A 27,969-nucleotide genomic window follows, 5' to 3' on the forward strand; every position below is an offset into this window, starting at 1 on the left:
AAAACAATAAATGGAATGAAGTTTTAGAGGTTATTTTTTTTACAATGGTTAGAACATTTTGTATCTTTCCAGTTTGGACACGGACAATTAAGGTTTCTTTTTTTATCTCTACTGTAAGTAAACTCAGCCAAATTCTCCTGGATTTTATGTGTCTCTGTTCTCTGGCATAAGTGTAGATCTGTAACCAAAGATAGATCTTACCCCCATGTGGCTATGCATTTAAAGCATTAAGTTGTACAAATAGTTGTCCTTTGTGCTGCAGGCAGTCTCCTTGTCATTCTCTTGGCTCTCCACAGATTTTGGTTGGAACCAATCCTCCTTATGCTGTGCACAGGTTTCCAGATGAGTTTTATGCTGTCAGTGTCAGGAGAACTTACCTGATGCCTTAGAATATCTACAGGTAGTAACGCTGATGTGAAGACAGGGTCAGTGCTAAATGGAAAACAGATACAGCACTGGAATAATAAGAGAAAAATCTACATTCATTCCAAGAGTTGTTTTGTCTCTATTTTCAACTGCCTGATTTACTTTATGGAGTAGGGAGAAAGTTGTTTGGATCCTGAAGAAGTATTTTACTTGATCTTTGTTCTGAAGAAGAAAAGAAAATAATTCAGAGCTTTTTTTTTTTCTTTAGCTTTGTTTTCTCTCTCAGATACAGATACACAGTCCAGAGTTTAACAGGTATTTTTCTTGAAAGACTTAGAGTTTTAAGAAATGTTAGAAGTAGGTTTTTTCCTGCACACATTAATTCTTATATGAAGTCTTCACATATATTTTGAAAGTCAACATTCATTGAGTGCTGGGGACATTTGTTAGTAGTGAACTGCTTTCTGTTTTGGGAAGCAGAAAAGGTGACTTGTGGAAGGAGAAGAACTAGAAAAACTGACACTTTCTGTACTTGTTCTTCTGCATAGACATGCAGAAGAGTTTTTAAAGTTAGTTGTTTCAGTGAATTTGATTGGCAATATCTTTGGGAAAACCTTAGCAGTCCAACATATTTTCTTTCACCATTATAATATCCAATCTGTTAGAGCACTGTAAGACAGGTATTTAGATCCCTGTGGAAAAGGCGTGGCTCTTGAGTGCTTTTCTGTAGCTAACTCTGTACATGTATATCTGCTGCTTCTCATGTATGAGCTTTTTGTAATAAGGAGAGTTAACTACTCTGTACACCAAATGAGTAGAAAGGAAATTAATTAACAATAATTCTGAACTCAGATTGCCCTTGGAGTTCAGGCCATTGACAGATGAGAGCTTGTTGCTCACAGTTCATCCTACAGGGAGGAAAAAGAGCATTCTCTGATGTGCTCTCTTTCACCAGCCCTATGTTCCCTTTTATTTCTCTCTCTTTTTTCTTTCACATCCCATTTTCTCTCAGTTTTCTTTCTCCAAAGTGAGAGGTTTAAAGCTCTGTCAGATTCCATTTTGGTCTCTCTTTTTTTTTCCTCTCAATTGCCATGCTAAGTCACCTCATCATCCAACATCCCACTCTTCACACTTGCCAGCTGCTTCCATCAGTAAGTTTTTAAGCATTCCTGAATTTTACATCAATTTTAGAGAACTATGAAAAACAAAATACATCTCAATCAACACATCTGTTGCCTCTTTGAAGGCTCTTTGCCAATTCTTTTCCTCTGTAAGTGTACTTTTTATTAAAGACTTAATTTGCCATAGATCAGGTAAAACAGCTCAGATTCCTTCAAGCAGATAAGGCTTCAACATTTTTCTGAAATTCTGACTCAGTTAGAAATTAGGTGGCCAGTTAAGCATATTTTCATACGCCAGAAGCACTTTGCATTTCATGTGAAAGTTTGAGCCACATGCTCACCAAATCACTGAAAATGAGAAAGACACCAATGCATCTGTTTTACCGAAGGTTGGTGAATAAGGGCTGTATGAACTTTGCAGCTAGGACATTTGGAATATAAAAAAAATAAAGTACAAGTTAGAAATAAGTAGACTTTTAGAACTTTTAGACTCAGAGTCTTGTCTTTTACCCGTGTGTCTTATACAGTAAGACACAAAGTTAACCCAGCTGTATTAGGTTGATCCCAGCCAGGGGCCCACAAAGTCTCTCTGCCACTCCCCACTGTGACAGGACAGAAGAGAAGAGTACTACCAAATGCTCATGGATTGAGATAAGGACAGGGAGACAATGACTGTGGGGAGAGTGTTTTCAGGACAAAACATACTTAACTTGGGGAAATTATTAATTAAATTTATTGCAAATCAAATCAGAGAAGCATAATGAGAAATAAAACCAGATCTTGAAACACCTTCCCCTAAATACTCCTGTTTTGCCAGGCTCAACTTAAAACCCAAATCCTCTATATCATCTCCTCCAGCAGCACAGCAAGACAGGGAATGGGGGGGTGCATCAGTTCATCACACATTTTCTCTTGCACTCTTTCCTTCTCAGGGGAAGGCTCCTCACACTCTTGCACTGCTCCAGTATGGGGCTACTCTCATGGGAGACAGACCGTGAGGAACTTGCCCAACATGAACCCTTCACAAACTGCTTCAGCATGTGTCCCTTCCACAAGTCCTGCCAGCAAACCTGCTCCAGCATGCACTTCCCTTGCCATGGGTCTCCACATCCTACTGGGGTCCTGCTCATGCGCAGGCTTCTTATAGGCTCACAGCCTCTTTTAGGCATCCACCTACTCCAATGTGGGATTGTCCGTAGGCTGCAGGTGGATCTGAGCTCCACTGTGAGCCTCCATGGGCTACAGGGAAATAGGCTCTCTCACCGTGGTCTTCACTGTGGGCTGCAGGGGAGTCTTTGCTGTGGCACCTCCTTCCCATCCTTCTTCACTGAACTGGCTGTCTGTTTCTCCCACATATTCTTGATTCTTTCTCTGCCTGCTATTGCACAGTGGGGTTTTTTCTCTGCTTCTTAAATACTTGAAGCCAGAGGGGCTACCCCTGCTGCTGATGGGCAGAGCCTCAGCTAGCATGGGTCCATCATGCACCCAGCTGGCATTTGTGGATATTGGGGAAGATTCTAGCAGGTTCTCACTGAAGCTGCCCCTGAAGCTTACCACCACTACCACCAAAACCTTGTCAGGTGAACCCCATACTGATTTGTATTCATGTATCCAGTGTAGAGAGACAAGAACAATTTTCCATAATATATTTGGGGTGTGGTGTGCATTTGTGTCACATTTTTCAAGTGCTCCTCCATAACCTGAGGGCTGGGTATGAGTTGCTTAATTTAACAAGATGTGATGTGTATTTCAGCAAGCACACTGTACAAAACCTCAAATGCTACAAGATTTTGCTGGGAATCCTAAGAAACTTGAGAGAGATCCCTTTACTGCTCTTTTGCACAAAGACCTGCAAAAAATCAGCATTATATTTATAGGTAGCAATCTGGTATTACAAATCAGAGGACATGATGGACCTGGTAGGAACTGCATGGTAGGACCACAATTCCTTTTAGAATGCATTAACACTCTGATCTCCCCTCATTGCTCTATGTTTTTATTGTTGTATAGGGTTTGAACAATAAATTAGTCTGTATATTGAAACCCAAAGCAAATGAGAAAGACATTAAAGCTTCTCTTGTTCAGTCCTGTCACTGAGAAATGCTTCTTCTGCCAATAATACGTTATGAAGGGATATCATGACAGGAACAAGGGGTCATCTCCTTGTTCCTGTCATGTGTCAATCACCTCCCCAGTCAAAACATATATCATACATTCAGGTTCTACTGACAACACATAGACTTATCATCTGCAATTCCCTCATGATGCTGTGTCCATAAGCCTGGCAAGGAGAAAGAGCATCCTGTTTAGCTCATGTGTCCATTTTTACCATGCATTAGATATATAGGATTAACATCATGCAAGGCAGGTAATTAGTGCTTTAAATATTGGAAAATTTCCATTGCAACCCATGGCAGAGTGAATATGCTCTTTTTTATGGCCATATCCAGAAATGCTTTGTTGGACTGTGGTGTGAAAGTAGTATGCTGATAATAAATCATACTGAGTACTTCAGGATTTACATAAGATTACTGTTTTCTGAGTGGAAATTTGTAGTAATGTATGTAATGTTGAAGGACATAGATGTGAGAGTTGCCTTAATAGCCGTGCTTGTGAGTCAGAGATGTTCTTAATTAAGCTTTTGTTGTGTGCTTGGGGGGGATATTAGAATAAGGAAAATTCCTCCCACGTTTGAAGAAAGACAGTGGAAGGAGGGAAGGAGTTCTTTTGCTGCTGAGTTTTGTCTCTTGCAATTGATTGCAAGAACTGCCCACTTAGGAAATGGGCAAGATGAGGCTGTTGGTAGAGGATGACAAGACTGTCATAACATAGTCCTTACTAATAGATAAACTAGAAAGAGGAATGACATGTCGGAACACTTGTTTAAGTGTGTTATGGGTAGTATATTGGGCCAAAAATGGAAAAATTGGTCAGATGTTATTTTTTGTGATAGCTACACTGGAGAACAGTTATGCCTCCTTTTGAGGCATAACACTAGTATCTTTCACTTGTTTTGTTCAGTTCATCAGTAGAGTTGTGAAAAATCAAGTCCAAAGTTTTGATTGCTTTGTTTTAATATGTCATACTGCTTGGGGTCAAATCCTCTTTTGTTTATTAGATATATAACTAAACCCATCAGTGGGTTTGTCTACATGAAGGTACAGCTACACACTTACTTGTCTTACCACTTTAGTACTGTTGGAAGGGAAAAGTAATTTCCAAATTTTAATGTCTTTATTTTAATTAGTTGAAGAATAACATTATCATTGCCTGAAAGTATAAGAAAAAAAAGTCTGCATTAATAAAATATATCACTGCCATTCTCCCTGCCCTTGAAGCTTCCTCTGTCTTTCATGAGCATTTTTTGAGCAAAGTAATGAGGATTCTGTGCTTTTTACTTTGTACCAAAATCAGTCAAATGGAAAGGATTCTTCCTGGTTGGGGAAAGGAAGCTGCTATGCAATCTTCTCTGGCTGTGTCAGTTATTACATAGGCACTGTGGGAGGTTCTCTGAATCACAGTCAGTTCTGCAGTGGGCTCCCCCTGCCCTGTGAAGGTTACAAGCAAAGAGTTAGTACTTTATTGAGAAAAAAATTTTAAAAAAATAAAAAGAAAAACCACTTCTCTAATTGTAGGCAAGATTTGACTGCCACTGTGAAGTACTTTGAATCTGTGTAATGTAGTCTGTGTAATCAGCAGGCTTGAGCTTGCTGGGGGTACAACCTTTATAAAACTGTGTTTTGAAAGCCATCTTCTCTGACCTGTGTAGGTTATGCCTCATAGATCCTCAATGTGGTTATATGGAATTTTACTATAGAAATTTTAAGTACAAGGGTGCTTTGCCACATGCATTTCAAAGCTTGGATAGAAACAAATTGTTGCTATCAGGATGGGGATCTGGAAATGGAATCAGCAGGACAGCTTTGAGATTTAGTGGTTTAAGGCAGTAAGTGATTTTCATTCCCTTTTTTGCCTTCAGATACCATGACTTTTCTGTAGCTAGCATGTGACTGGGATATCCACAGGGTCCTGTGTAGTGCAAAGCAGTTTCTGTCTTGCTGTGGCCTGAGAATCATACAAAATTTTGGCAGTCCTCTTTTCTGTGAGATCTTGCTGTGTCTCTGGCCTTTGCATGGTATCCACAAGATAATGGCTGCCTTGCTACAGATACTTCAGTAGTTTCTGTGCTGGTAAAAACTTACTTTTTCAGGGTGCCATCACACATCCAGCATAACTTATTGCAAAAGGATTGAGGTTGAATATTAGAAAAACAGCCTGCCTGCCAGAGTAGTGAAACAAGATACACAAACGTGTTGTAGAATTTCCCTCACTGGAGGATTTTGAGAACCATCAAAAAAATGAGAGCTGAGAATGCCTGAAGTACATGGGACACTTCACTACTGCAAGAGACTGGGCTCAGGAATCTCCTTGGTGCCTACCACTTGAGCTCCTGTTATTCTGTGGGAAAGCAACAAAGCTAGAGTTGAACAAATATTTAAGAAACAACTTCTGAAATACTAGAATCCAGACACACAAGGTTCTGTTTCATCATAATGTATGTAGCTTTTGCAAATATTAGGAAGAGACTGCTGAACTTCTCTAATCTACCACAAACACTTGCTTAAAATAGCGTCATTTGGGATCTGACTGGTTTAGTAGTTACCTCTGGGAAAAGAGCTTTGTCCTGAAGTTTTTACAATGCTTGTTTTCCTTCTTCACACCACAACACTGCTTCCTTTCCAGGAAGCTGACGAAAGCCGGCAGCTCAGGTGTTGACCCTGCAGAGAGGTCATTTGCCCCTGCAGATCCTTCCATAGCCTGGAGCTCTGTTAAAATAAGCATGGCTGTGTAGGGCTGTGGAAGTTCACCTCCCACCGCAGCCCTGCCTGGGATGGTTTGTCTCACCCTCCTTTCATTGAGGACAGTGTGAGGATGTGTCACCAGAGCAGCGACCACCACCGCTGCCACCGCAGGGGCTGGGCGTGCTCCGAGGAGCGGTGCAGTCAAATTGCAGGACGTGTTTGTAGGCTTGCAGCAGTGACAGTAGAGAGGTCAAGTCCCAAGGATAGCTCTTCTGATCAATACAATAATCTGATCAGTTACGATAAATTTATAATAATAATCAAATATGTTGTATTATGTATTTAGCTACTTCATTTAGAAGATTTTTTCTGCTTTTTACTTCTAGTAAGTAGTTGACTTAACATATTTCATTTTGTTAGTCTGTCAGGTGCTTAACATTAACAATGCTAATACCAGGCTGCTAATACTGCTCATTACTAACACTGTGACAATATGATCTGACTCTTACTGACACAAACTAATTTAATTTTCTGCCTGCGAGTTTATCAAGTCAAGTTATGGCACAAAAATTGTTCTACATTTTGTAAATTATTACTTTACATTACTAGTTAGGACATGAATAGACACATTAAATTTCATGGAGTGAGCCTTTTCTCATGAATGATAGCTTTAGTATTTGCCATATGTAGAATGCATTTCCAGTTCTTTAATTTCAATTGCAGATTTGTTGACATAAGGGCATTGTGTTTAGAATGAGGCTGATTGTTCCTCCTGAAAAATAAGACCGAAAGACTGAAATAACATTAGTTGGCATTGGTTTTTGGTCCTGTTGCCTGTGACGTCTCCTTTACAACTGAAAAAGCACTAATATCTATGTTGTGGAAAAAAGTTTGGAAGTTGAAACTTTATTTTAAAAACCTTGAGATGTGAAATTCATATTTCAGAAAATCTGCCACATAGCGATACTTTCTGTGTGGTATTTCTACTGATATAACTTCCTTTATAAATTACAAATAAATTGTACTATGAACATTGTAGTTACAAGTTGTTACATTGTTTTAGGAATACAATTTTTCTTTAAATCATTAATGTTACCAATAAAGAAATTGAGAGGAAGTAGGAGGGATTAATTTCTGATTTGTTTGCTTTGTGGCTGTGACAGCTGTTTAAGTATAGAAATTGCTATATCCATCCTCCAAAATGAGGTCAGTACCCCATCATGCCTGTGAGCTCACAGGGATCTAAAAAGCAGACTGCATATTTATATCCATCCCCTACCAGTGGTCCAGTTCCTATAAAACAGAATTCTGTTTGTTAAATATAAGATTTATTAAACCATGCTGTATGGTCACTGAAGATGACCATGTGTAATTCCATATTGTTAATACTTTAAGCTTGTGTAAATTGTGACTAATTCTGTGGGCGTTGTAGAGATCAAGGGCAGAAACTTGAGGGCTTATCTTGAAGACTTTCTTAAGAAAAGTCTCTTGAGTCATTTACAGGAAAATTTTGTTTGAGCAGGTTTGGAAAGTAATCGCTCCTCACCTCAACCTCTGCTGTAGCCAAGTGGATGGGCTGCAGCTGGGGCAGCACTGGGGGTTCACCCAGTCTCTTCAGGGACCTCACTCCTGGTTTTAACACTTGGTCCAAATTATTGCCAGCCACCAAGGCTGGGACATTTCTGAAAACTAAATTGGACTTCTATGTATGCTAAAATTGCAATTGGACCATCAGTGTCTACAAGACTCTTAAGTACTTCTAGACATTAAGTCCTCCATTATTAAGTGTATGTAATGTGGAAGTATTTGTTTGAAAAAATGCGGGGAGTTAGTGTTGTCCCTTCAGCTTTGACTGAGCTTCTGAATGTGCTCCTAATAATAATTAAGTATGTAGAAAAATTTTGAATCATGTGTAAATAATCATTGGATAGCTTTATAGTGCTATTGGTTTTTTGGTTTGGGCTCTTTTTTTTAAAAAAAAAAGAAAAGTAACAGAAGCCCTCAAACAAAATATGTGCCTGTGACACCCCAAACCACCTCTATCTGTATGTATCTCAAGGGAAATTTTAAAATACATATAGGCAGAATCTCTCTTTTGGACAAGAATTTAATCATTTCAAGGTAAGCATGTGTTTGAAGGCAGATACATTTGAGCCTCAGCCCATGCTACAAAGCCACCCACCATCTTTGGGATGATATACTTTAAAATGGAATTTATTCTTCAGTGCATTTAGTAAATAGCTGGTGTTATCAGACATGTCTAGACACATGTTATCACACATGCTATCACGTCTCTTTTAAAACTCACCCATTCTGTGAGCATTTTTTAAATTTCTTTAGTAGCACTCAGAATCTTTGTTTTTGTTAACAATACAGTGTTATTGAAGGATCTGATTCTCCTATCAAACGAGAAATTTCCTGTTGGGTCTCCTAAATAAAGCAGATTTGAGACACAGTAAGCAAAATGTGTATGCTTGTTCTTTGTTTAAGAAGTAGTCTGGAAACATAATACTTCTAGAAAAATACACAGGAAAAAGTCATGCTCTTTCTATGACTGTGGTAAACTATCAACATCGTTTCTGTGCTCATCAGTAACAGCTTTATGATATATTATAGCATTTACATTACTTCTTTTTTTTCTCTAAAAGGTATGGAATTAGATTGTTGCATGTGTTACTACTAAATAAGATTTTTCAAAAGAAAGCATATAGAAATGTGAATATATGGGGGTGTTTAGCTTTTTGCTTGTGGTGGGTTTTTTGTTGTTTTGGGTTTTGAGTGGTTTTTTTTCCCCTTTAAAATAGATTAAATTCTTAAATGCAAAATCCTGTAATGATTTCTGCCTGGAGAAATCTTAATGACAGTATATATGCTTCTACTCTACTGCCCAGAATAGAGTTTGGGAATAATCCTTTGAGACCTTATTTGGATGCATAATGATCTGGTTACACTCCGTTCTGAATCCTGAGAAGTCCTGGACATTGTTTCTGCCCCTTCTCACTTTCCAGCATATTTTTAGACAAATTACCTCTCCTGCTTCAATCAATATCCTTCCTCTGGTTAGATATTGTATAGTGCTAAAACAAAAGCTTGATTTCAGTACATACATACTGGTTAAAGTGATCAGGCTTAAATAGGATACAAAAGCTGTTAGTTTTCATCTTCAGCAATGAAACATCAGTAAAACCATTGTTCCTTTGCATTGTTGTACATTTAGGGTCAGTTGTAATTATTAAAGGTTGATGTTAAGCTAGCCAGCTCTCTGGATGGTGCTTGTAAGGTAGGGATGACAGCAATGTGACACCCGGGAGATGTCCAGGGTTAAAAACCCCCTTCATGCCAGAAGTGCCACGAGGGGTCAGGGTTCTCTTGCAAGGGTTTGCCTGGCAGCATCACCAGTTCCTGCATTACCGTCGTACATGGCCCACACTTTGGCTTTGATGGGGCAAAAACCATTTAACTAAAGCTTCACTGTTTTTTTTTCTTCCCCAAACACTGACAGTTTGGTAACAATCCCCTCCAGATTCAGGAAAGGGATCAGCATTGTTCTCATTTAGAAGTCAGCATCATCAGCAATAAAAAATGCTGGATATCCCCTCTATTTATGTGTAAGCTCTCTTGCTCTTTTTCTGCCTTATTTTTTGCATTTTTTTGGTTGTTGTCAGAATTCTGTAAGTACTCAGAGCACTGAAGATAAAACAGGGCTATGCAGGATAATCTTGTTGCAGTTAGTGCTCCACATTGAGCCCTTCTCATTTATGCTGAAACTGTTTTAGTATGAAACAAGACCTGACACGGTTCAGCCTTTGATATTTGGTGTACAGGTCTTACCCCCCCAATCTAGTTTCCTTTGAAGATTGCTGACCGTTATACAGTACTTTCCTTTCTTTAAAATTTTAAGAAATTACATTTAAGTTGTGACATATTTCTGCTTAATGGATACTACACAATGAACAGCATTAAATGTAGTTCAGACAGTTCATTTAAGCCTCCATTTTGCAGGTATTTATGAGTTTTGTGCAATTTTTCATGCCAGATACTTCTGACTTTTATAACACTTCCCTTAGAGCTTGGATTTAAGCATGCAAGTCTTTTGAGTCTTTAAAATTGTAGGCATTATGTATGTATGTACATGTGGGTATATAAAAGCAATTATATGCTGTTGTTTTACAAATGACTCAAGAGTTACTCTTGGCTTCAGTGAAAAGAAGTAGTGGCATTACTGGCTATGGTTTTGAAGTAAAATTAGTTCTAAATTTGCCAGTTCTCAAGTACCATCATATGAAGCCTAAACTCAATGTGCTCCATCGACAGCATTCTCCATGAACACTTGGAAATTTTCATCATTTCTTACTCCATCTTTTGAAAATAAAATGTAAGAAATGCATTTAAAAAGGATAAACTGAATCATACAGGAGACAGGACTCAAAACCAAAACAGGGAACAGAATGTACATTACATAAAGAAACGGCCTTTACTGAGGAAACGATAAACCTCTGTGACTATTTAGTAGAAATACCATGAGAAGAAATGGTTTATATTGAAACTTGCTCATATTCTGACTATGAAAAATTCACTTTTCTGCTAAGAATAGAAATGCCATGCACCGTATGCAGTATGCTAATGGTATTTTCTACAACCTAATACATACCTCTGTAAGACTTTTAAAAATATATTTTAAAGGCAAATTTTGTTTGGGATGGTACTAATTTCAAAAGAATGCATTGAAAACACTATATTGTCTATATCATACAGATGATGGGGGTTTTCCCAAATACTCCCTGCTTTCTGCTAGCATTTACTAATCTTTGCTTTCCTGCTTGTAAACAATGAGAGATATTTGGGGAGAGTAGTGTAGCTCCCTTCCAAAGTAGGTGTCTTCAGACTGATAAATTAACATCTCTAGCATGACTGTTCACTATGAGATAAATGGATTTTAACTTAAATGTAGACTATTGTGAGTTCTACTAGAAATGAATGATTCACAACCCTGGGTATGAGCCAGAACAGATGTGATCATCTGGTTTTGAGTCACCTGGGTCAGTTCCTGCCTGATTTTATACCTGTGGCCCAAAACAGCAGTGTGGATCACAGGGTTGTTCAGGTTGGAAAAGACCTTTGAGGCCATCAAGTCTGCCTTTTAACCCAGAACCTTCATGTTCAGTGCTAAACCATGCTAAACATGCTAAACATGTACTTAAGTGCCACATGCACACATTTTTTGAACACTTCCAGGAATGGTGACTCCACCACATCATGGGCTGCCTGTGCAAATGTCTGACCACCTTTTCAGTAAAACAAGTTTTCCCTAAAATCCAGAGTTACACAAGATATGGCAGTGTTTTACTTGGGGACTGTGGGGAAGTGTTGCTTGTATTTTTATATAGGGTCACAGTGAATAACTGGCTGAACTTAATGTTTACTTGAAGTTAATGTTGAGCTTGTGGGTGTGCTAATTTCTCCTGTGACTTCATCTGCTGTGCTGAAAGGCTCATGTTCAGTCATCCAGTGGTCAGTCATGCACTGTAATGTCAGATGCTTGGTTAGCCGGGAGAAGAGGAGCATGAGAGGAGACCTTTCTGCTCTCTAGGAGGGTGAAGTGACATGGGAGTTGGTCTCTTCTCCCAAATAACAATTGATAGAAGAGGAAATGCTATCAAGTTGTACCAGGGGAGGTCTAGATTAGAAAAATTTCTTAAAAAATTGTGTAGGCATGCATTAGAACAGGTTGCCTGGGGAAGTTGCCATCCTTGGAGATATTTAAAAGACATGTAGATGTAGCAGTTAGGGACATGATTTAGTGGTGGCCTTGGCAGTACTGGGTTAGTGGTTAGACCAAGAGATCTTAGGGGTCTTTTCCTGTCTTAATGATTCCATGATTTATGATTCCATGCTGCTCCGAGCCCTGTAAACAAGTCCTGCTGCCGATGACGAGGTGGGGATTGCACACAGGGGGTATGAGAGGTGGGGTGTGGCAGAGCTAATGCTCTTAAACACGCAGTTCCTCTGTGCACTTCCACTCTGAAGTAGGGCATGGTGCATGGGTTTGGCCAAGTGCCAGTCTTTAGTGACAAAAGGGGAGCAGCAGACTGACAGCAGAGACTGTTTGAGGGCAACTGGCTAATGGACCTCCAGCATTATCCAAGATAGACCTACATTTTCTAACTACAGTTAGAGGATCCTTCTCACACACAGTGATGCTGTTTGTGTGGAAGTGATTTTTGATAATCGAGGCCTGCCATTTTATCTGATACTTTCAGATGCATTGCTTGTATCTGTTTTCAAGTCAGTGCATTTCTGAAAAGGATACTGCTTCATTATTTTATTTAAACTGTAATTATTAGAAGGGAAACAATGGAATTTCATTAAAGAATTAAATAAAGAATTGAAACTAATGCAGTGAAAGTAGTTTTAAAACTTTGTTGGTAGAAACAAAGCAAACAAACAAAAAAAACCCAGTGTCATGATACTTCTTTTATGTAGCCAAAACAAAAGGAGGATTTTACATGCTCACTAAAAAGTTCATTTTATACTTCCTCTACCATTAAATCTCATGTACAATTGGAATAGTAGTTGATTAAGAAGAACAACTTCTTTCCCTTGAACATTTTGCTGAGCATGTATTAGCCTCAAAGTGGGTTATTGGAGCCTGAGGCTCAGATTTCAATCAGGAATTCTAATAAGTAGTCAATTCTGGATGGATTTTTTGTTCTGCTTGATAATATGTATTTTTATGCTGCTTTCTTGCACTTGTATCAGCACTTTCTGAAAGTACAGGGACATGGGGATGTTGGGACCTTTTTCTTCTCCTGAAGATCAAGTGAGGTGGAAGTCTGATCTGTTAGGAGAATCTAACTGTATAATTACTGTTAAGAGGTTGTCAGTGTGCTTGGTAGTGATAAAATGTAGAGGACTTAATCCCAATTTAGCATGAATTTACAGATGAAGCTTTAAAAGAACTAGAAGTTCCTGTACTAAGCAATGAAAACCTTTGCCCTCTGCTAATTGATGCTAAAAATGAATAAAAATTATGCAAAACTGAAGGAAGTTCTTTTGCACTGCTGGGTACAGAGGATTATTATTTTTGAAGAATATCTACCTGTGCATAGCATTTGAGGTTCCCCAGACTTGTGTCTGTGGCAGGCAGTGCTTATTGTTTCTCCCTGTGTTTCAGCCCCCAAGGACAATGAAGAGCGCGTGTTCCGGGAGCGGATGCGCCCCAGGAAGCGCCAGGGTGCCGTGCGGCGCAGGGTGCATCAGGTGAATGGACACAAGTTCATGGCCACCTACCTTAGACAACCAACATATTGCTCACACTGCAGAGACTTTATATGGTATGGAGTAACTTTGGCTTTGCTTTCTTTGCAACTTTGAGTTGGGGAGTTGGCACACCTTTCTGTTGTGCTGCAGTGAAAATGAGGCAGAGCAGTAGTCCTTTTCCTCTTTCTTTTGACATTAACCTGCCAACAGTGTTGCAGATGATAACAGAAGGTTGTTAAACTTCCATCACAAACATTAGAATTTGGTTGTATTTGGGGTTCTTCTCCTTTGAGCCACAAAGTTCCATATTTCCCTATCTAATGCACACTAAATTTCATGTAGACGACCAGTCTAGTATTATGTAAGACCTAAGTATAGATTCAGACTTAACATTAGACCTTTACATTTTGTCACAGTGACAGAATACTTTGTTATATGATTAAGAATCATCATATTTCTTCTAAGAAATGCAACCTACTGAGGTTAATGGAAAATGGACCGGAATAGTTAATGGAACAACTTCTAATGACACAGAGATTTTGGTGCTCAGTGTACAGGGTCTTTATTATTACAATGTAAACCAAGAACTCCCCTTTAGAAATTATTTGCATTATTTTGAGTATTTTCAGTTTTCAAATAGGGAGAAGTGGTGCAGACATTCAGTTTTCAGTTGATTTTCAGGAACTCCTGATATTTTCCAAAGTGACCTAGAGACACTGATTTGCACAGATCTGTGATCGATAGTAAATATTTCTTAGGAGTGTGTAATAAATTGGTCTTTCTTAATGTAAAATGACATGAAATGTGCATAAACTCAGCTACATTCCTTTAAAAAGTGCCTGGGGGTTACACTTTGTGTTGGCTAAGGCGATTTCAAGCAATACTGACAATCTGTCTATTTAGAGGTCTGCTTGATGATGGTTTACTCTTTTGTCCCCTTTCCATGCACCCTTTGGCTTTGTCTGTTTTGCTGTAGTAAATCTGTCTGTACTTCTGACTGCCTTCATGGTCTCTTATCCTTCCTGTTACCTCTCAGCACCTGAAATGTTCCTACTTGGACCTGATCTTAGTCCAGGCATGAAATTATTAGATGATTGGTTATAAAAAGCTTTTCTTTAAACATGTGCACATCTAATAAAGGGAAGGAAAAAATATTTTCATTTTTAAGACTATTTCCTCTTCATTTTCTAAAACACTTTATTATTTTTCAGGGGTGTAATAGGAAAACAGGGATACCAATGTCAAGGTAAGAAAAATTCTACATAAGGACAGTTTAAATATATTTATTGTAAGTAATAAGATACTTTTATCAGGCATTGTATATGTACGATGCTAAGAATTTAGCACACGATCATTTGAATAAGTTTGTCTCAATCTTTGCACCAAGTCACAGTAATTTTTTTCAAAACTGTCGGTCTTAAGCATCATATATGAAGTAGGAGCTCAGCTAACAGCCCTGAAAATCAGATCCCAGATATATCTTCATGTATATGCATCTAGGGAACCGTATCTGCATATCTTGGCTTTTTCATTTTTCAAGTCTTGTATTTTAAAATTGAGAGCTCTTTATTCTGCTTAAGATTCTGTGTTTAAAAATTCCAGGTAATTGCAAAGACTGTAGTTTAAATAGATGAGATAATTATAGAGGTCACCATTAGAGAAGGTTATAGCAAAGACTGCACAAGTGCTTAATTTTCAACTCCCATTTTTCAACTCAATTTCTTGTGCTCCTACTTCTTTATGCCTCTTGGGATGATGTGTTAGTACTTAAGTCTCATCTAACAAGTAGAAACCATTGAGTTAGTGATGATTTTTCAGTTAGAAAAGGCTTGCTACGATCTCATTTTAAATAAGTAAATACCATTTTTTAATAGAGCTTTACATGCTTTAATAAGAATTACTGTATTAAATCTCATAGTAAATAAGTAAATGTCATTTTTTATAGATCTTTACATGCTATAAGAACAATTACTTTATTAACACACAGAAGTATCTGGAGAGGTACCTTGACTTCTGATCTAATTTTTTTTCTTACAACAACAACCCAAATAGGAAGAAGTGAAATTTTTACTTCACTGTGAGGGTTTTTACTTTGCTTAATGACCTTGAATTTTACAGTATGATAGACCTAGTAATTATCTTATCTGTCATATCTGCAAATGTTATTCATTGATTAAGTAATCAGGATGTATATTGGCAAAAAATGTTTGCCTCCTGAAACCTTTCACTGCTATCAACTTAGGATGATGTGTTACAGAAAGAATATTTGACCTTTTTTGTTCTATTCTTTTGACTTTTACAATGAGTTATCTTCATATCTGTTTTCCTTTGAAAGCTCTTTAAACAGGAATTGTTTTTGTTATTGTGTCTCATGTAATGTGGACTTCATCAGATAAACAAATCACATATGTAAAAATCAAGACAAATTGCAGTTAACATTTCAGAAAGTAATTTGTAGTTTTATAGATGATATAGTTGGCAGATGTGCTTTAGTTATCTTAAAATTCTTTGGTCTTTTGAAAGTCCATTATCTTCTGTTTTTGTAAACCAATTTATTTCATAGGACTCACCAAATCACCACCAGTCACTTGCACACTTTCAAGTCCCAGTGGTTCTAGTCTTCTGAGATCAGACTTCTGCTTTAAAATTAATCTTCTTGAAATCTCATTCTTATATCTGTTTTTGTCTTTCTAGTTTGCACTTGTGTAGTTCACAAGAGATGCCATGAACTTATAATAACGAAGTGTGCTGGCTTAAAAAAACAGGAAACTCATGATGAGGTAAATGTTTATAAATTAATTTTTCTATATAAAATTCTGTCTTTGATCTGTTCAAAATAGTATCATCTCCTCTGTTTAATCAATAGATGCTACAGACTTTTTTTGTGCCCTTCTGCTCATTTTGTGGTGTAGCATTTGCTTTGGAATGCTAGATTGCTATCACAGTTTTATTTACATGGGAATTATCATACAGAAATTTATTTCTAATTGGTTTAGTTTCTGTAACACCTGAGCTGAAAGTTTCAGAGAGCTCTTTCCACTCCTTTTCACTTTTAAAATTCTCTCTCCATTTCTGAGTTAATACCATTCTTGTCAGTTTAATTCAAGAAGCAGGCTGGGATCCCTCATTCCCTGGCTGCATTTGGTGTGGCTGAGCCATCAGCAGCTGGTTGGAGAGCTGGGCTGCTTGGGTGGGTATCTGACACCAACATACACAACTGACCAATTTGCTTGCAAATTCTCACCTCAACAAAGACTACCTCCAAACTGTCAAAATGTGGTTATGTTTTCTTAAATAGTTGCAGCCCTTGGGTATAAACAGCGAATGCTTTTTCTTACACAGAAGTTTTTGGTTTGTGCTTCAACAGAAAAGCAAATGTATGCTCACTGGCCTGTTGTTTTGTGCAACAGCAAGGGCCGGTTGTCTTTCACCACAGGCTTAGGTGAGGTGGTCTTTGGGTGATCACAGTTCCTTGGCCACTCAAAAGACCCCTACATTTCATCATTTTATTTGTTAAAAACCTGCATTCATATGGTTGAAAAAGCCTGCCTTTAAGTTACAAATCAGAGTTGTATGTAACAGGGCAGTTGTAATCTATTCTTTAGACTTCAGCATGAGTTTGACTGAGGCACTAACTCATGATCTCATTTTTTCTGTGCAATTCACTAGCATTTTCCTTACTGGGACCATTCTGTAATATCTGGTCCACAACCAGTATTTTACATCCAAAATGTGATCACATGCATACAATTGTGATAAAGCACTGTGTTGGGCTAGTGCTGGTTTTGTGTAGTACTCGCAGGAATATACAAAATCTTGTGCAGGTTTATATTCCCAGGCTCCAGACTGGTGGAGACTTGCATACTTTGCTGATAGTCTCATTGTTTAGAAGGGGTACTAGATCACTGGAAAAAAGCCAGCGGTAATAGAAAAGGGAAGGAAAAACATAAAAATAAATCTCCTGCAGTGCAATGGCCACTCTGAAAACTTATCAATGACATCCTTTAATTAGTAAGTAATCATACCTTGGAATCCCTGAACACAACAGGTTATCATTGTCATTATCATAATCCAAAGAAGAGTGGGATATGAAAAGGTAAAGGGTTTATGATATATTTCTTTTTCTAGTCCTGTATTAGTTTGGCCTCGTGTTCCTAAAACAATTGGGAGTGACTTCCTTGCCTTCCACATTGAGATCTTTCCTGATAGCTATGTATTTGTTGTTCCCAAAAGTACTAGGAAGTAAACTTTAGTCTTTATCTCTTGGACAACAGCAGCCCTTCCCCCTCTTTTCCCCAGATAAAGTAGTGACAAGAATTCTGGAGTTGGAGTGTATCTAATGCAACGGTCATCATCTGAGCACAGATCTATTTCATCTCATTTGAATTCTGTGTGGTTTCAAAATGCAACAGGGCCTCATCATACACTGATTGCAAAGAAATTAATTAAAATGAAATGTGCTGTGCTGTCCTTTTTCAGCAAGTGGGATCCCAACGTTTCAGTGTCAACATGCCTCACAAGTTCAGCATTCACAATTACAAAGTGCCCACCTTCTGTGACCACTGTGGTTCATTGCTCTGGGGTCTTTTGAGACAAGGTTTACAATGCAAAGGTAAGCTTCAGAGCTTTTCTTTTTCTTTGTGAGTGACTTGGAGACTTGGAAAGACTTCAAGTTGCTATGTCAGCATGTGCAGAAATAAATAGAAAATAAGCAGTGGAGCAATGTAAGGATTTCCATCATGGTTAGAATATGGTCTTTACCCTGTTGGCAGCACCAGTCAGTAACAGTTGCAGAGGTCAGATGTTAAGAAACACATTTTGCACTCACTCCTGTGTAGGTTTATTGCCACACAGGATATTAGAAGTTAACAGAAGATGATGATAAGCAGGACAATTTACATAGCTTCAGTTTATATGCCTTTTATGTTTTCAGGTTTGTTAAACTTTTTAAACATCAATATTCCATCTACTTTTCCCTTTAATACCATTTTCAAAAATTGCTGTTTTGTATTGGTTAGAGTAGGTAGAACCACACCTGTGTGCACATGTCCATAATATGAGGTATTCTGATACCCAACTAAATCATCCTTTGTGATGGTCTCCTTAGCCCCTCTATTCCAGAAAATAAAGGATTTATTATGTTCTGCCACTTAAGGACTATGTACTCTGTACAGGATATGTATGTGAAAATATGGCTGGAAGGTGCATTTATGTCATTTTAGTTGAGTTCCAAATGTTGGGTTCCATATCTTACTGTTTCGGGCAAGTCCGTGTAAGGGGTGAGAAAAGAGTACAAACAATTGTAAAGCAAAGTAATATTTTAGAAATAGTTAATGAAATACTTCCATTTGTAAGTGAAAGGAAATTATGTAATGAAGGAAATGATTATCAGGTTGTTAGGAAGCAGTGCCTAGTGGAATGATAAGCATTTTCATTTTGTTATGCCTTAGGAATGGATAGGTCCATTGTCATAAATACAAAAATCATGTTGTGTACTTCTCTCAACATCAGAAACATGGGATCACACCTGCATGTATAAATACATTATCTATAAAAATACATCCTTTGCAGTATTTAGGATGACACATAAGTATAGGTGAAGGTCATGATCATGTCATGGTGGTGCTTCATGTCACAAGTTGCTGAGCAGCAAGGGAAAGAAGATCTTTCACAGCAAAGTTATACACAGTGAGACTTCTGAAGTTCAAGCCTTCCCTTGTGATTCCAGCTAGTGAACAGTGAGGAAATGTTAGACTCTAAATGCTATTTGCACCTATTGAAGATTTTGTTCAAACGCTGTCTTAATTATGATAGAGATGCATTCAGTGGAGACTCTTCAGTTAAATCTGGGCTTTTTCCTCTTTGATTCTGTTTTTTCAACCAGAGCTATAGTATCTCTCTACCTAATTTGGGCCATATGAATTCTCTTTAATGTTCTAACTCGAGTACCATACTGTTCATTTGGTCTTAACTGTTGTTTCTCATACTGTGTAGCAGATGCATAGAAACAATAGTGCAGAGAGTCTGTGTTGCTTTTTTCATGTTCATAAAATTATTGTCTATAAAAGTGCAGTGTTTTCTGCATGAAATCTAGAACTCACCTGAACTGAAAATGTCATTTTGCTTGGTTTTCTCTCTTTAACAAGTGCTGAGTGACTCCTTCAGAGGTGTACTTCCTTGCTCAGTGTGGTTATTAACACCATGAAGAGCATATAACGGAGATTTATTCTTCTTCAGGTTTCTTTCAGTGGTTATTCCTGTGCATCTTTTTACAAAATACATTCATGAAGTGGGACTGAACAAAATTTTCCTGCTATTTCAAGCACTTTGGCTCCTCAATGTCCTCGTCTATGGATCCTAGTTCAAACGTTTTACCTACTGCTGAGGTTTTGTCACTGAATGTACATTCACTGAAAATATCATGTTTAGCTATTTCTTTTTGCTCTTCTTGTGAGCTGAAACGTACTTAAAATGGAAAGTCACCAGCTTTCTGAAGTGCATGGTTATGACCAGATTCAGTGCCTCTCTCAGGCAAATGTGGTTTTCTTTCTTAATGGGCTGTACAACGAAAGCTTTACTGGTAAAAAATATAATGAAATGTAACTTTATAAATACATATTTTCATAATTTACTTTTCTCTAACAAATAAAGAAGTGAGAAATTTGAACAATTGAATATTAATGTAGGATTTAATCACACTTGCAGCTGTGCTCTCCTTATGCCTCTCTCCACAAGAGGGCACTGAAGTCTCAGATAAAATGTCATCTGGTCCTAACAAATCCACTCCACGAGTTTTAATGAAGCTGTGTTGTTGCCTCTGCCCCATAATCTGGAAGCAAAGTAGCCTTTTTTTTTCTCCTTAATATAATATAATCGTTTCAGGAGATTTAAGGGAAAGAGCTTAGTAACAGGATTGCCATCTAAATAAAGTAGGTGTCTAACCCTTAATTTTTATTAAAACTTAAAGCGCTGTGAGTTTTATGGCTGCCTACCTTAGAAGCTAATCTACTTCAGTGAAATAGTGTAAGAAGCAATAATACATAAGGATTTAATGTTGTGTGGACAGTTAAAATCCACAATCTGAAGGTCTTTCCTTCTAATTCAAATTAATTTAAAAGTTACAGGATGATTCAGTAGTTTCATTTGTCCTTGTGTCTGTTCTGGGCACTGTATGAAAATACAACTCTACATTATCATATCAGAAGAATGATAATCACGTTAATAGCTTTATATTAGCATTGAAGTATACCTTCAAATCCAGCTAAGTGTTTTGCTACTGAGATTGTATTTATTTGAAAAAGTTATTGATAGGTCCATTAAGATTTGATTTAGGTAAGGCAAATGAATGCCAAGACAGTATTTTGTTTACTGGATTACTTTGTATTTCATTGCAGTTTGCAAGATGAATGTACATCGACGCTGTGAAACAAATGTGGCACCAAACTGTGGAGTGGATGCTAGAGGCATAGCTAAAGTTCTTGCAGATCTTGGAGTCACTCCAGATAAGATCACTAATAGTGGGCAGAGGAGGAAAAAGGTAATTTTACTATATATTGTCACATTAAAAAAAAAAAAAACCCAGATAAGTGTGACTATATTGTAATTTTATTAGTTGGAATTCAATCCTACTCAAATGACTTGCACAGTAATTTTTTAATATGTCAGTACCTAAGACTTAGGGGTTTTTTGTAAGTGTAAATCACCTATTCTGAACTTTGATATGAAATTTATTTTGACCTGGTACAAGATTGCAGGTCTCTAGTCTATAATTTCTGGAAGGATTTTGAGGAAGGACATTTGACAGACAGACAATGTTTGGCAACAGTTAAAAGCATAAATATCTGGTGTGGCTCAGAATTGTCATTGAATAATTGATTGATTGATTAGCAGACAGCACTACTCCCTCCATAGTGTTGTAAATGTTGATAAACAAGCAATGTGCTGATTCTCATGAAGAGGAGATGTTTGCCAGATTACAGTTCTAGAGTTTTCATGCCTTTTGTAGGAATGACCAGGCTGTTGTAGAAATAAAAAGCATAGATCACCCCAAGTACATCCAAAACTGATGGAGTTATACCTGAGTGATGTGTACTGGGTGAGAATGGGCCCACACTTTGTATCTCTGTTTGCATGATTGTCACAACAGACCCACTGGTCTCACAGAAAAAGGCAATTTGTGCCGTAATTTCTTTCAACATTGACAGTTGCTTCTGTTCATTTTCCTGCTTTTTGCACACTGGGATCCCCTGTAAGCTGTTTTAAAATGTTTCAGAAATGTAGGAAACTCGAGGGTGAATTAATTGATCTGACACTCCTGGGAAAAGGTGTCGTCATGTTGTTACTGCATGAGGTAGTTTGCAGTGCTTGCTGATGCATGTTGCAGTTAAATGTATTTAGTGGATGAATTTGAATACAGACTCATGGTGGCTTCTTAAAACTTTCCCACTCACTGGGTATATACACTGCATTTATTTCATCTTAAGAACCTGTTTTTCTTTCAGTTGCCTGTTTTTTCTCTCTTTGTATTATGGCTTCCATTTCATGTGATGCCATCTACTGTATGGCTGAGGCTCTGCCAGTGGGAATCCATAATGATAAAAGATCTTCACTTTCCTTCATACTTCTACTTTTGAACTAAAGTTGTTGAATTACATTTCCTCATGGCGCAGGAAGATCACCCCTTTTGGAATTGTTCTTAGCTAATTGCAGGTGCAGAGACTCAACCACCAGTTCCAGGATGCGCGTCATCAGAAGAAGATAGGTCGAAATCAGCACCAACATCTCCGTGTGATCAAGGTCAAACAAATCTTTTTATTTCCTATCTAACATATTTTGTCGCACATTTTCCTGGAGTAAAAAAAATCTATGATCATAAACCTCTGTAGATGCAAATGAATAAAGCAGTTACTACCAGAAGTTGAAGCATTTAAAGTTATGAACTGTAAAATCTTTTCTAAAAAGGCCTGCTTCTCATTTAATTCAAATCTGTGAAAATAGGTGGCTTTTAAAGGGAAAATTATAAAACAATCATCTTAAGATATTATTAACTTTACTATATGGGTCCTTGTCAACAAAATATATTTATGGAAGTAGTTTATGTATTCTCTTGTAAGACTGGAAAATATTTTAAATAGTAACACAGAACTTGAGAGAGAGCCTTTATTTACCTGAAAACCCATCTGTTAATAAGTTTTTGAGATAAAATTCACTCCTTGTAATTCCATGTTGAATGTTAGTAGTAATAAATCTTGCATCCAGACAGGCTATGCTAGCATGTCCATGTGATCTCTAGAGGCTTCTTAAAACCGAGCTTCCTTTCAGCAATTTATTTTATACATAGATTTGGGCACAGGCATTTTAATCTTCCCTGATATGACCTGATTTCGTTGAGCTGAGCAGCTGATTGACAGAATGTGTATGTCAGCAGCATTTTTTGAGTCTGATCTAATTGCTTTTAAAAATTAGAAATCTGTGACCTCTGAATCCAGAACTGATTTAAATTTGTCAACCTTTTGGTTTCACAAAACATTGTTTTCATAAAATGATAATTTTTAAAAATATCTGATGTTTTATTTAAAACAAGAACCAAGAATTTGTTCTTATTCTCCTTGTAATTTGACCTTTATAGCTGTGCAGTAAAGTTGTTACTTCCAAGGTCATCAGGCAGAAGTGCCATGCAGAAGCTTGGGGCAGACCCTGAGGACTGTTAGTCACCAGGGCTCTCTGTATTTAATACTGAGAAACCTTCAGAACCATTTAGCAGATCTACACAATTGCTGCTTGAAGCAGCACTAGGAAGTGGTCAAACACTTTATTGGCAGGCATCTGATAACAGCTGGAGCTGAATAAGATGCTCCATTCATGTTGACTTCAAGGACTGGGACGCCCAACTGTCCTTTGAACTTTTGGAGACAGCTCTAAAATACTTAAGCAGGAAGATGAGTAAGTGCTACAGGAAGATAGGGATATTCAAAACAAAGTACTTCTCTGTGGTACAGGAACACCCAAAGTCACTAGAACAACTATTTGGCTACTATTCTGACTTATCTTTCAAGTTTTGGATATGTCATCTTCTTAAGTTCATTTTAAAAGGCCGCCCTTCCTGTTAGAGCAGGGGTTTGGCTGATTACTGTAAGGTGGAGAAGCAGTTTGCTAAACATGTATCATTAACCACAGAATGCTCTTAAACACATTCAGCATTCAGAGATGATGAATGTCCCTTCCCACACTGATACAGACTAACACAGGCTGGTTTTCTGACAAAGTTGGTCAAAACTAATTTTTCCTTGCATTTCCACAGAAATCAAAGAGCTGGAAAACAACATTAGGAAAGCATTATCTTTTGACAATCGGGGAGAAGAACACAGAGCAACAGCTACAACATCAACAGACAACCAGCTTAACAAACCTGGGGAGAATGGTGAAAATGGGGAGGTCAAACAGGCCCAGAGCAAGAGAATAGGTCTTGAAGAGTTCAACTTCATCAAAGTATTAGGAAAAGGCAGCTTTGGAAAGGTGGGTAGCTTTTTTTTCCCCTTCTTTTCTTCTTTTATTTATTTTTGTTTTTTAAGCTAGTGTTCAGGGGTAGTCTTGACTGTACCGATTTGGAAGTGTTCATATTGACATTCAGAAAGTGCTTCCAGCCTAGGGGTTTTCTTTTACCCAGCAGGTCAAAAGTATCAGTGTCCTGGTGAGCTGACCTTGTCTGTGCTTTAGCTCACTTTGTTAACTATGGCTGAGCCTTTTGCAGCAAAATGTCAGAGTTTCATTACAGTTACATACATACTGTTCAACAAAATTGCTTGTGGTCAAGCAGAAAAAATCAGGTCAGGAGTAATGCTGTGGGGTTAATTCACGTTCTTGATAATTCCTAGTTTACTTATTTCACAGAACATTGTGCATACTTGTTTTTCCTCAGTGGGTGTGTTTGTTGCTGGAGGAAGCAGAACTGAAGCATTTCCACTCAGATATGACGGGGCTTAGACAGCTGCCCAAAATACAGTGTAAGCAGCAGAGATGTAACTCACCAGAGTTCCCGTAGTAGGGAATTGGTGAGGGTGCAAGGGGCATTGCTGTGTTTGCAAGGCTTACAGGTTTTCTTTCCACACTGTTGTGCACCATGGAATCAAAGAGGTGGACAGAAATATGAATCTGTTTCAGAAGTACACTCTTCCTTTCTTGATATTACGGGAACTTCACATGCAGGGGAGCAGGTCTGAAGCAGTTCTTTTGTGTCCCTGTTTTCTAATCCTTTCTCTGAAAATTTTCCTGGCTCCAAGCCAGAAGTGACCTTAAACAGAATATAGGGCCTGAATCTTAAACAATAGTAGTAGTTAAAATCAACAACTTGAAAGCAGCTGGAATGGTAACTTTGGATTGTATACAAAGTCCATCACTCAAATCTCACTACCAGAAGTGGGAGATAAAAGTGGGAAATAAATTTCTGTTTTACATCAACTTCCTTCCTTGTTTAGTTTTTGAGACCTCACAAATAGCTACTCATTAAGATACTTAACTAACAAACAGAACAGATACCTTCTGTTTCAAATTTAAAGAATACCAGAGGTATGTGCTTCTAAAATTACAGTACTTTACTTTTTATTTTATTGCTGCTTCATTTAAGCAAATATGTAACTGTCTTTCTATTCTCAGTGCAGTCAAACTCATATGAAACCCTGAACTTACGGCATCCGTTGTTCATACGTAAAGAGAATTTTTCTTTGGTTTAGGTAATGTTAGCCGAGCTAAAAGGAAAGGATGAAGTATATGCAGTGAAAGTCTTGAAGAAAGATGTCATACTTCAAGATGATGATGTAGACTGTACAATGACAGAAAAGAGAATTCTGGCATTAGCACGGAAACATCCATATTTAACACAACTTTACTGCTGCTTCCAGACAAAGGTAAGCTACATGAGTCTTTTACCAGTTTCTGCCCAAGGAATAACACTGATTATTTCCAGACTGAAAGAAAACAGCATTAAAAGTACAGTAATATTTTGAAAATATTTCTGGTAAGTTTTTTGGCATTTCAGTGGTATTTTACAGGAGTACTAGCTGCTGTTAAAAAGCATAACTACTATTACCTTGCAAGTACCAGGAGATGGCAGTAAATGAGTTTAAAAATTTTTAAAACCCACATGCATAAAATACACAATAATGGCACCTACTGAGGTGCCATTTTCTGTTTCTTTGGTACATTAATGGGGTGTATCATTTGTTGAATTAAGTACAAATGTTTTTAGTATCCAGTGTGCAATACTTGTGTGTAGAATTGCAGAAAAGCAATGACTAAAAGACCTTCTATCAAATTTGTCAGGAAAGATGAATAGCGCAGTGGGAAAGCCGTAGGAAAATGGCTAGTATGATCCAGATTATAGTGGTTTGAATATAGAAACAGCAAACAATAGGTTTATACAGTTCTTAAAATAGTGAAAATATGCTAGCATTTTATATGCTTTGAAGTTGGCACAAAGCAGTGGCCCAGGAAGGCGTGTATGTCTGTGGAGGGTGTTTCACATTCAGAATTTTATTATATGTGTAAACATACTCTTAAAATGTTTTAACATATTATTTTAAAATTTATAGCTAGAATTAAGCATGTCATTTCAGATGAAAGAAGTGATTAAAAGACTGTAGTGGGGTGAGGTATAAGCTCCATGAACAGAAAGGGACTTTTAGGACTGAGTGCACTCCTTGGAGTGTGAATAAATATATCAGCAGCCTGATGTGGAACATTGGTAAAGATCAGTAGTACATTAAGCAAATTATGACAAATGGTTCTTCTGCTACTCCTCTGATTTCCTAGAGATTCCTTCCCTCTTTTCTACCATGCTTTCTTCCTTCCTCCCTGCTCTCCAAAGCCTTTCATCAAAGATACGCAGAAGTTCTTCTCACTGCCTTCTCTCTTCCCAGATCTCTTAACTGAGAGAAACTGTAGTGTGTGGCTTTTCTTGAGCTCTGAGGAACTCATACTGAAGTGGTTTATAGTTACAAATCATAGGCTAGTGTCTCTTATCAAACAATCAAAACTACACCTAGTGATACCTAATCAAATTAAAAATTCATAGCTGAAAAATCGAAGGGTTTTCATGAGCATGTCCTATGAACAATTTACAAGGAATTCTTTCTAAAGGAACGAAAATACCGAACACCAAAATATATGAAAAAGCAAAGGCAATATATCTGCTAAAAACATGCATTTTTTATGAATGGCAACAAATTAAAATGTACCAAGTACATTAGTCACTGAATGATTTTCTCAGGTTCAGTAGAAAAACAGGTAGAGAAACTTGCTTGAACAAACCTATTCTGTGGTTGAAATAGCTTCATTGAGTCAAAGGCTGTAGTGCAATAGGTTTGAAGTGTGTTTCGCAGTAGAATATAGTTACTTTTGTAGCTGCTATTGTGTGCCATGGCATGGTGGCTGTACTTTGCAGAACTGGTCCCTGAAGTGATCATGCTGGAATTAAATTTTACATTTCAAGTAGAACGTATTTGTCATATACACCCTGACTTAATGGGAAGGTTGACTCAGTATTCATTGTCAAAGCACTCAGAGGTTGTCTTTATGTAATGAGATTACTTGCTTTGTTCCTCTTCCACAAAAATGCAGATGTAGAAGTTTGACTTTGTATGCTGCAGTCTTTTCCTTCAGTAATCAGCTGAAGACACTGCAGAAAATTTGCCTAATATGCTTTTTACAGTAAGTACATTTCAGTATTATTTATTTTTTACATGGAGCAGGCTTTTCATTAGTGTCATTTACTGAATGAATCTATTATTATCATGGCAAGTAAGGGATAATATTTTAAATTACTTTGGAATTCAGAAATTGGGCCAAATAATGACTAACACTGACATATATCATATGTCATACATTATATGTACGCACAAACACTATATGTACACAAAAAACAGACATTAAGTGTGTGGTTTTAGCACTATATATTTAATTTCTTTTAACAATTCCATCTAGCTTCCTTATTTTAAAGAAATACTCTTGAGACTGATAGTTCTCATGTTCCTGCTTAATACAAAAGCAAACTTTGATCAAACCAATTTGCTTTAAGCCCATGAAAAAATGAGCCACCCCTGCCCCCATAAATATTTTAGATCTATTAAAAAAATTATATTCGAGTACTGTACTTCAGGAATGGTTTTGAAATCTTCTTCAGTGATATAGAAGTTGAGAGAGTTCCAAAGCTTGGGATGAAGTGTGCAAAACTGATACAGGATGTTTTGTCTGCAGTAGTTTGAGGAATGAGCTCTGCAACCCAGTCCTACACATGAGAAAAAAGGTAAAACCTACAGGCAGGGCCTCGGCTGATCTGGATTTTTATGTGGAAGGAGCTTAATTATTCTAGTGCAGCATATCTTGTAAAACTGTGTCACCCTTGGACAGTATTTTGCAACACTCTT

The 27,969-nt window shown here is 37.5% G+C and overlaps 1 protein-coding gene across 1 annotated transcript in view; it reads left to right on the forward strand.

Moving 5' to 3' along the window:
- Nucleotides 1-27,969, forward strand: part of PRKCE (protein kinase C epsilon) — a 282,922-nt gene that overhangs the window by 159,822 nt on the left and 95,131 nt on the right. Inside the window, exons 3-10 of the mRNA XM_041477134.1 lie at nucleotides 13,464-13,623; nucleotides 14,761-14,795; nucleotides 16,244-16,329; nucleotides 18,029-18,161; nucleotides 20,944-21,086; nucleotides 22,249-22,345; nucleotides 23,850-24,064; nucleotides 25,279-25,452. Of these exons, the coding sequence (XP_041333068.1) occupies nucleotides 13,464-13,623; nucleotides 14,761-14,795; nucleotides 16,244-16,329; nucleotides 18,029-18,161; nucleotides 20,944-21,086; nucleotides 22,249-22,345; nucleotides 23,850-24,064; nucleotides 25,279-25,452 (1,043 nt within the window). The remainder of the gene's footprint in view (nucleotides 1-13,463; nucleotides 13,624-14,760; nucleotides 14,796-16,243; nucleotides 16,330-18,028; nucleotides 18,162-20,943; nucleotides 21,087-22,248; nucleotides 22,346-23,849; nucleotides 24,065-25,278; nucleotides 25,453-27,969) is intronic.

The sequence above is a fragment of the Pyrgilauda ruficollis genome, unplaced genomic scaffold, assembly GCF_017590135.1.
Source record: "Pyrgilauda ruficollis isolate IOZ18807 unplaced genomic scaffold, ASM1759013v1 scaffold4, whole genome shotgun sequence".
Lineage (NCBI taxonomy): Eukaryota > Metazoa > Chordata > Aves > Passeriformes > Passeridae > Pyrgilauda > Pyrgilauda ruficollis.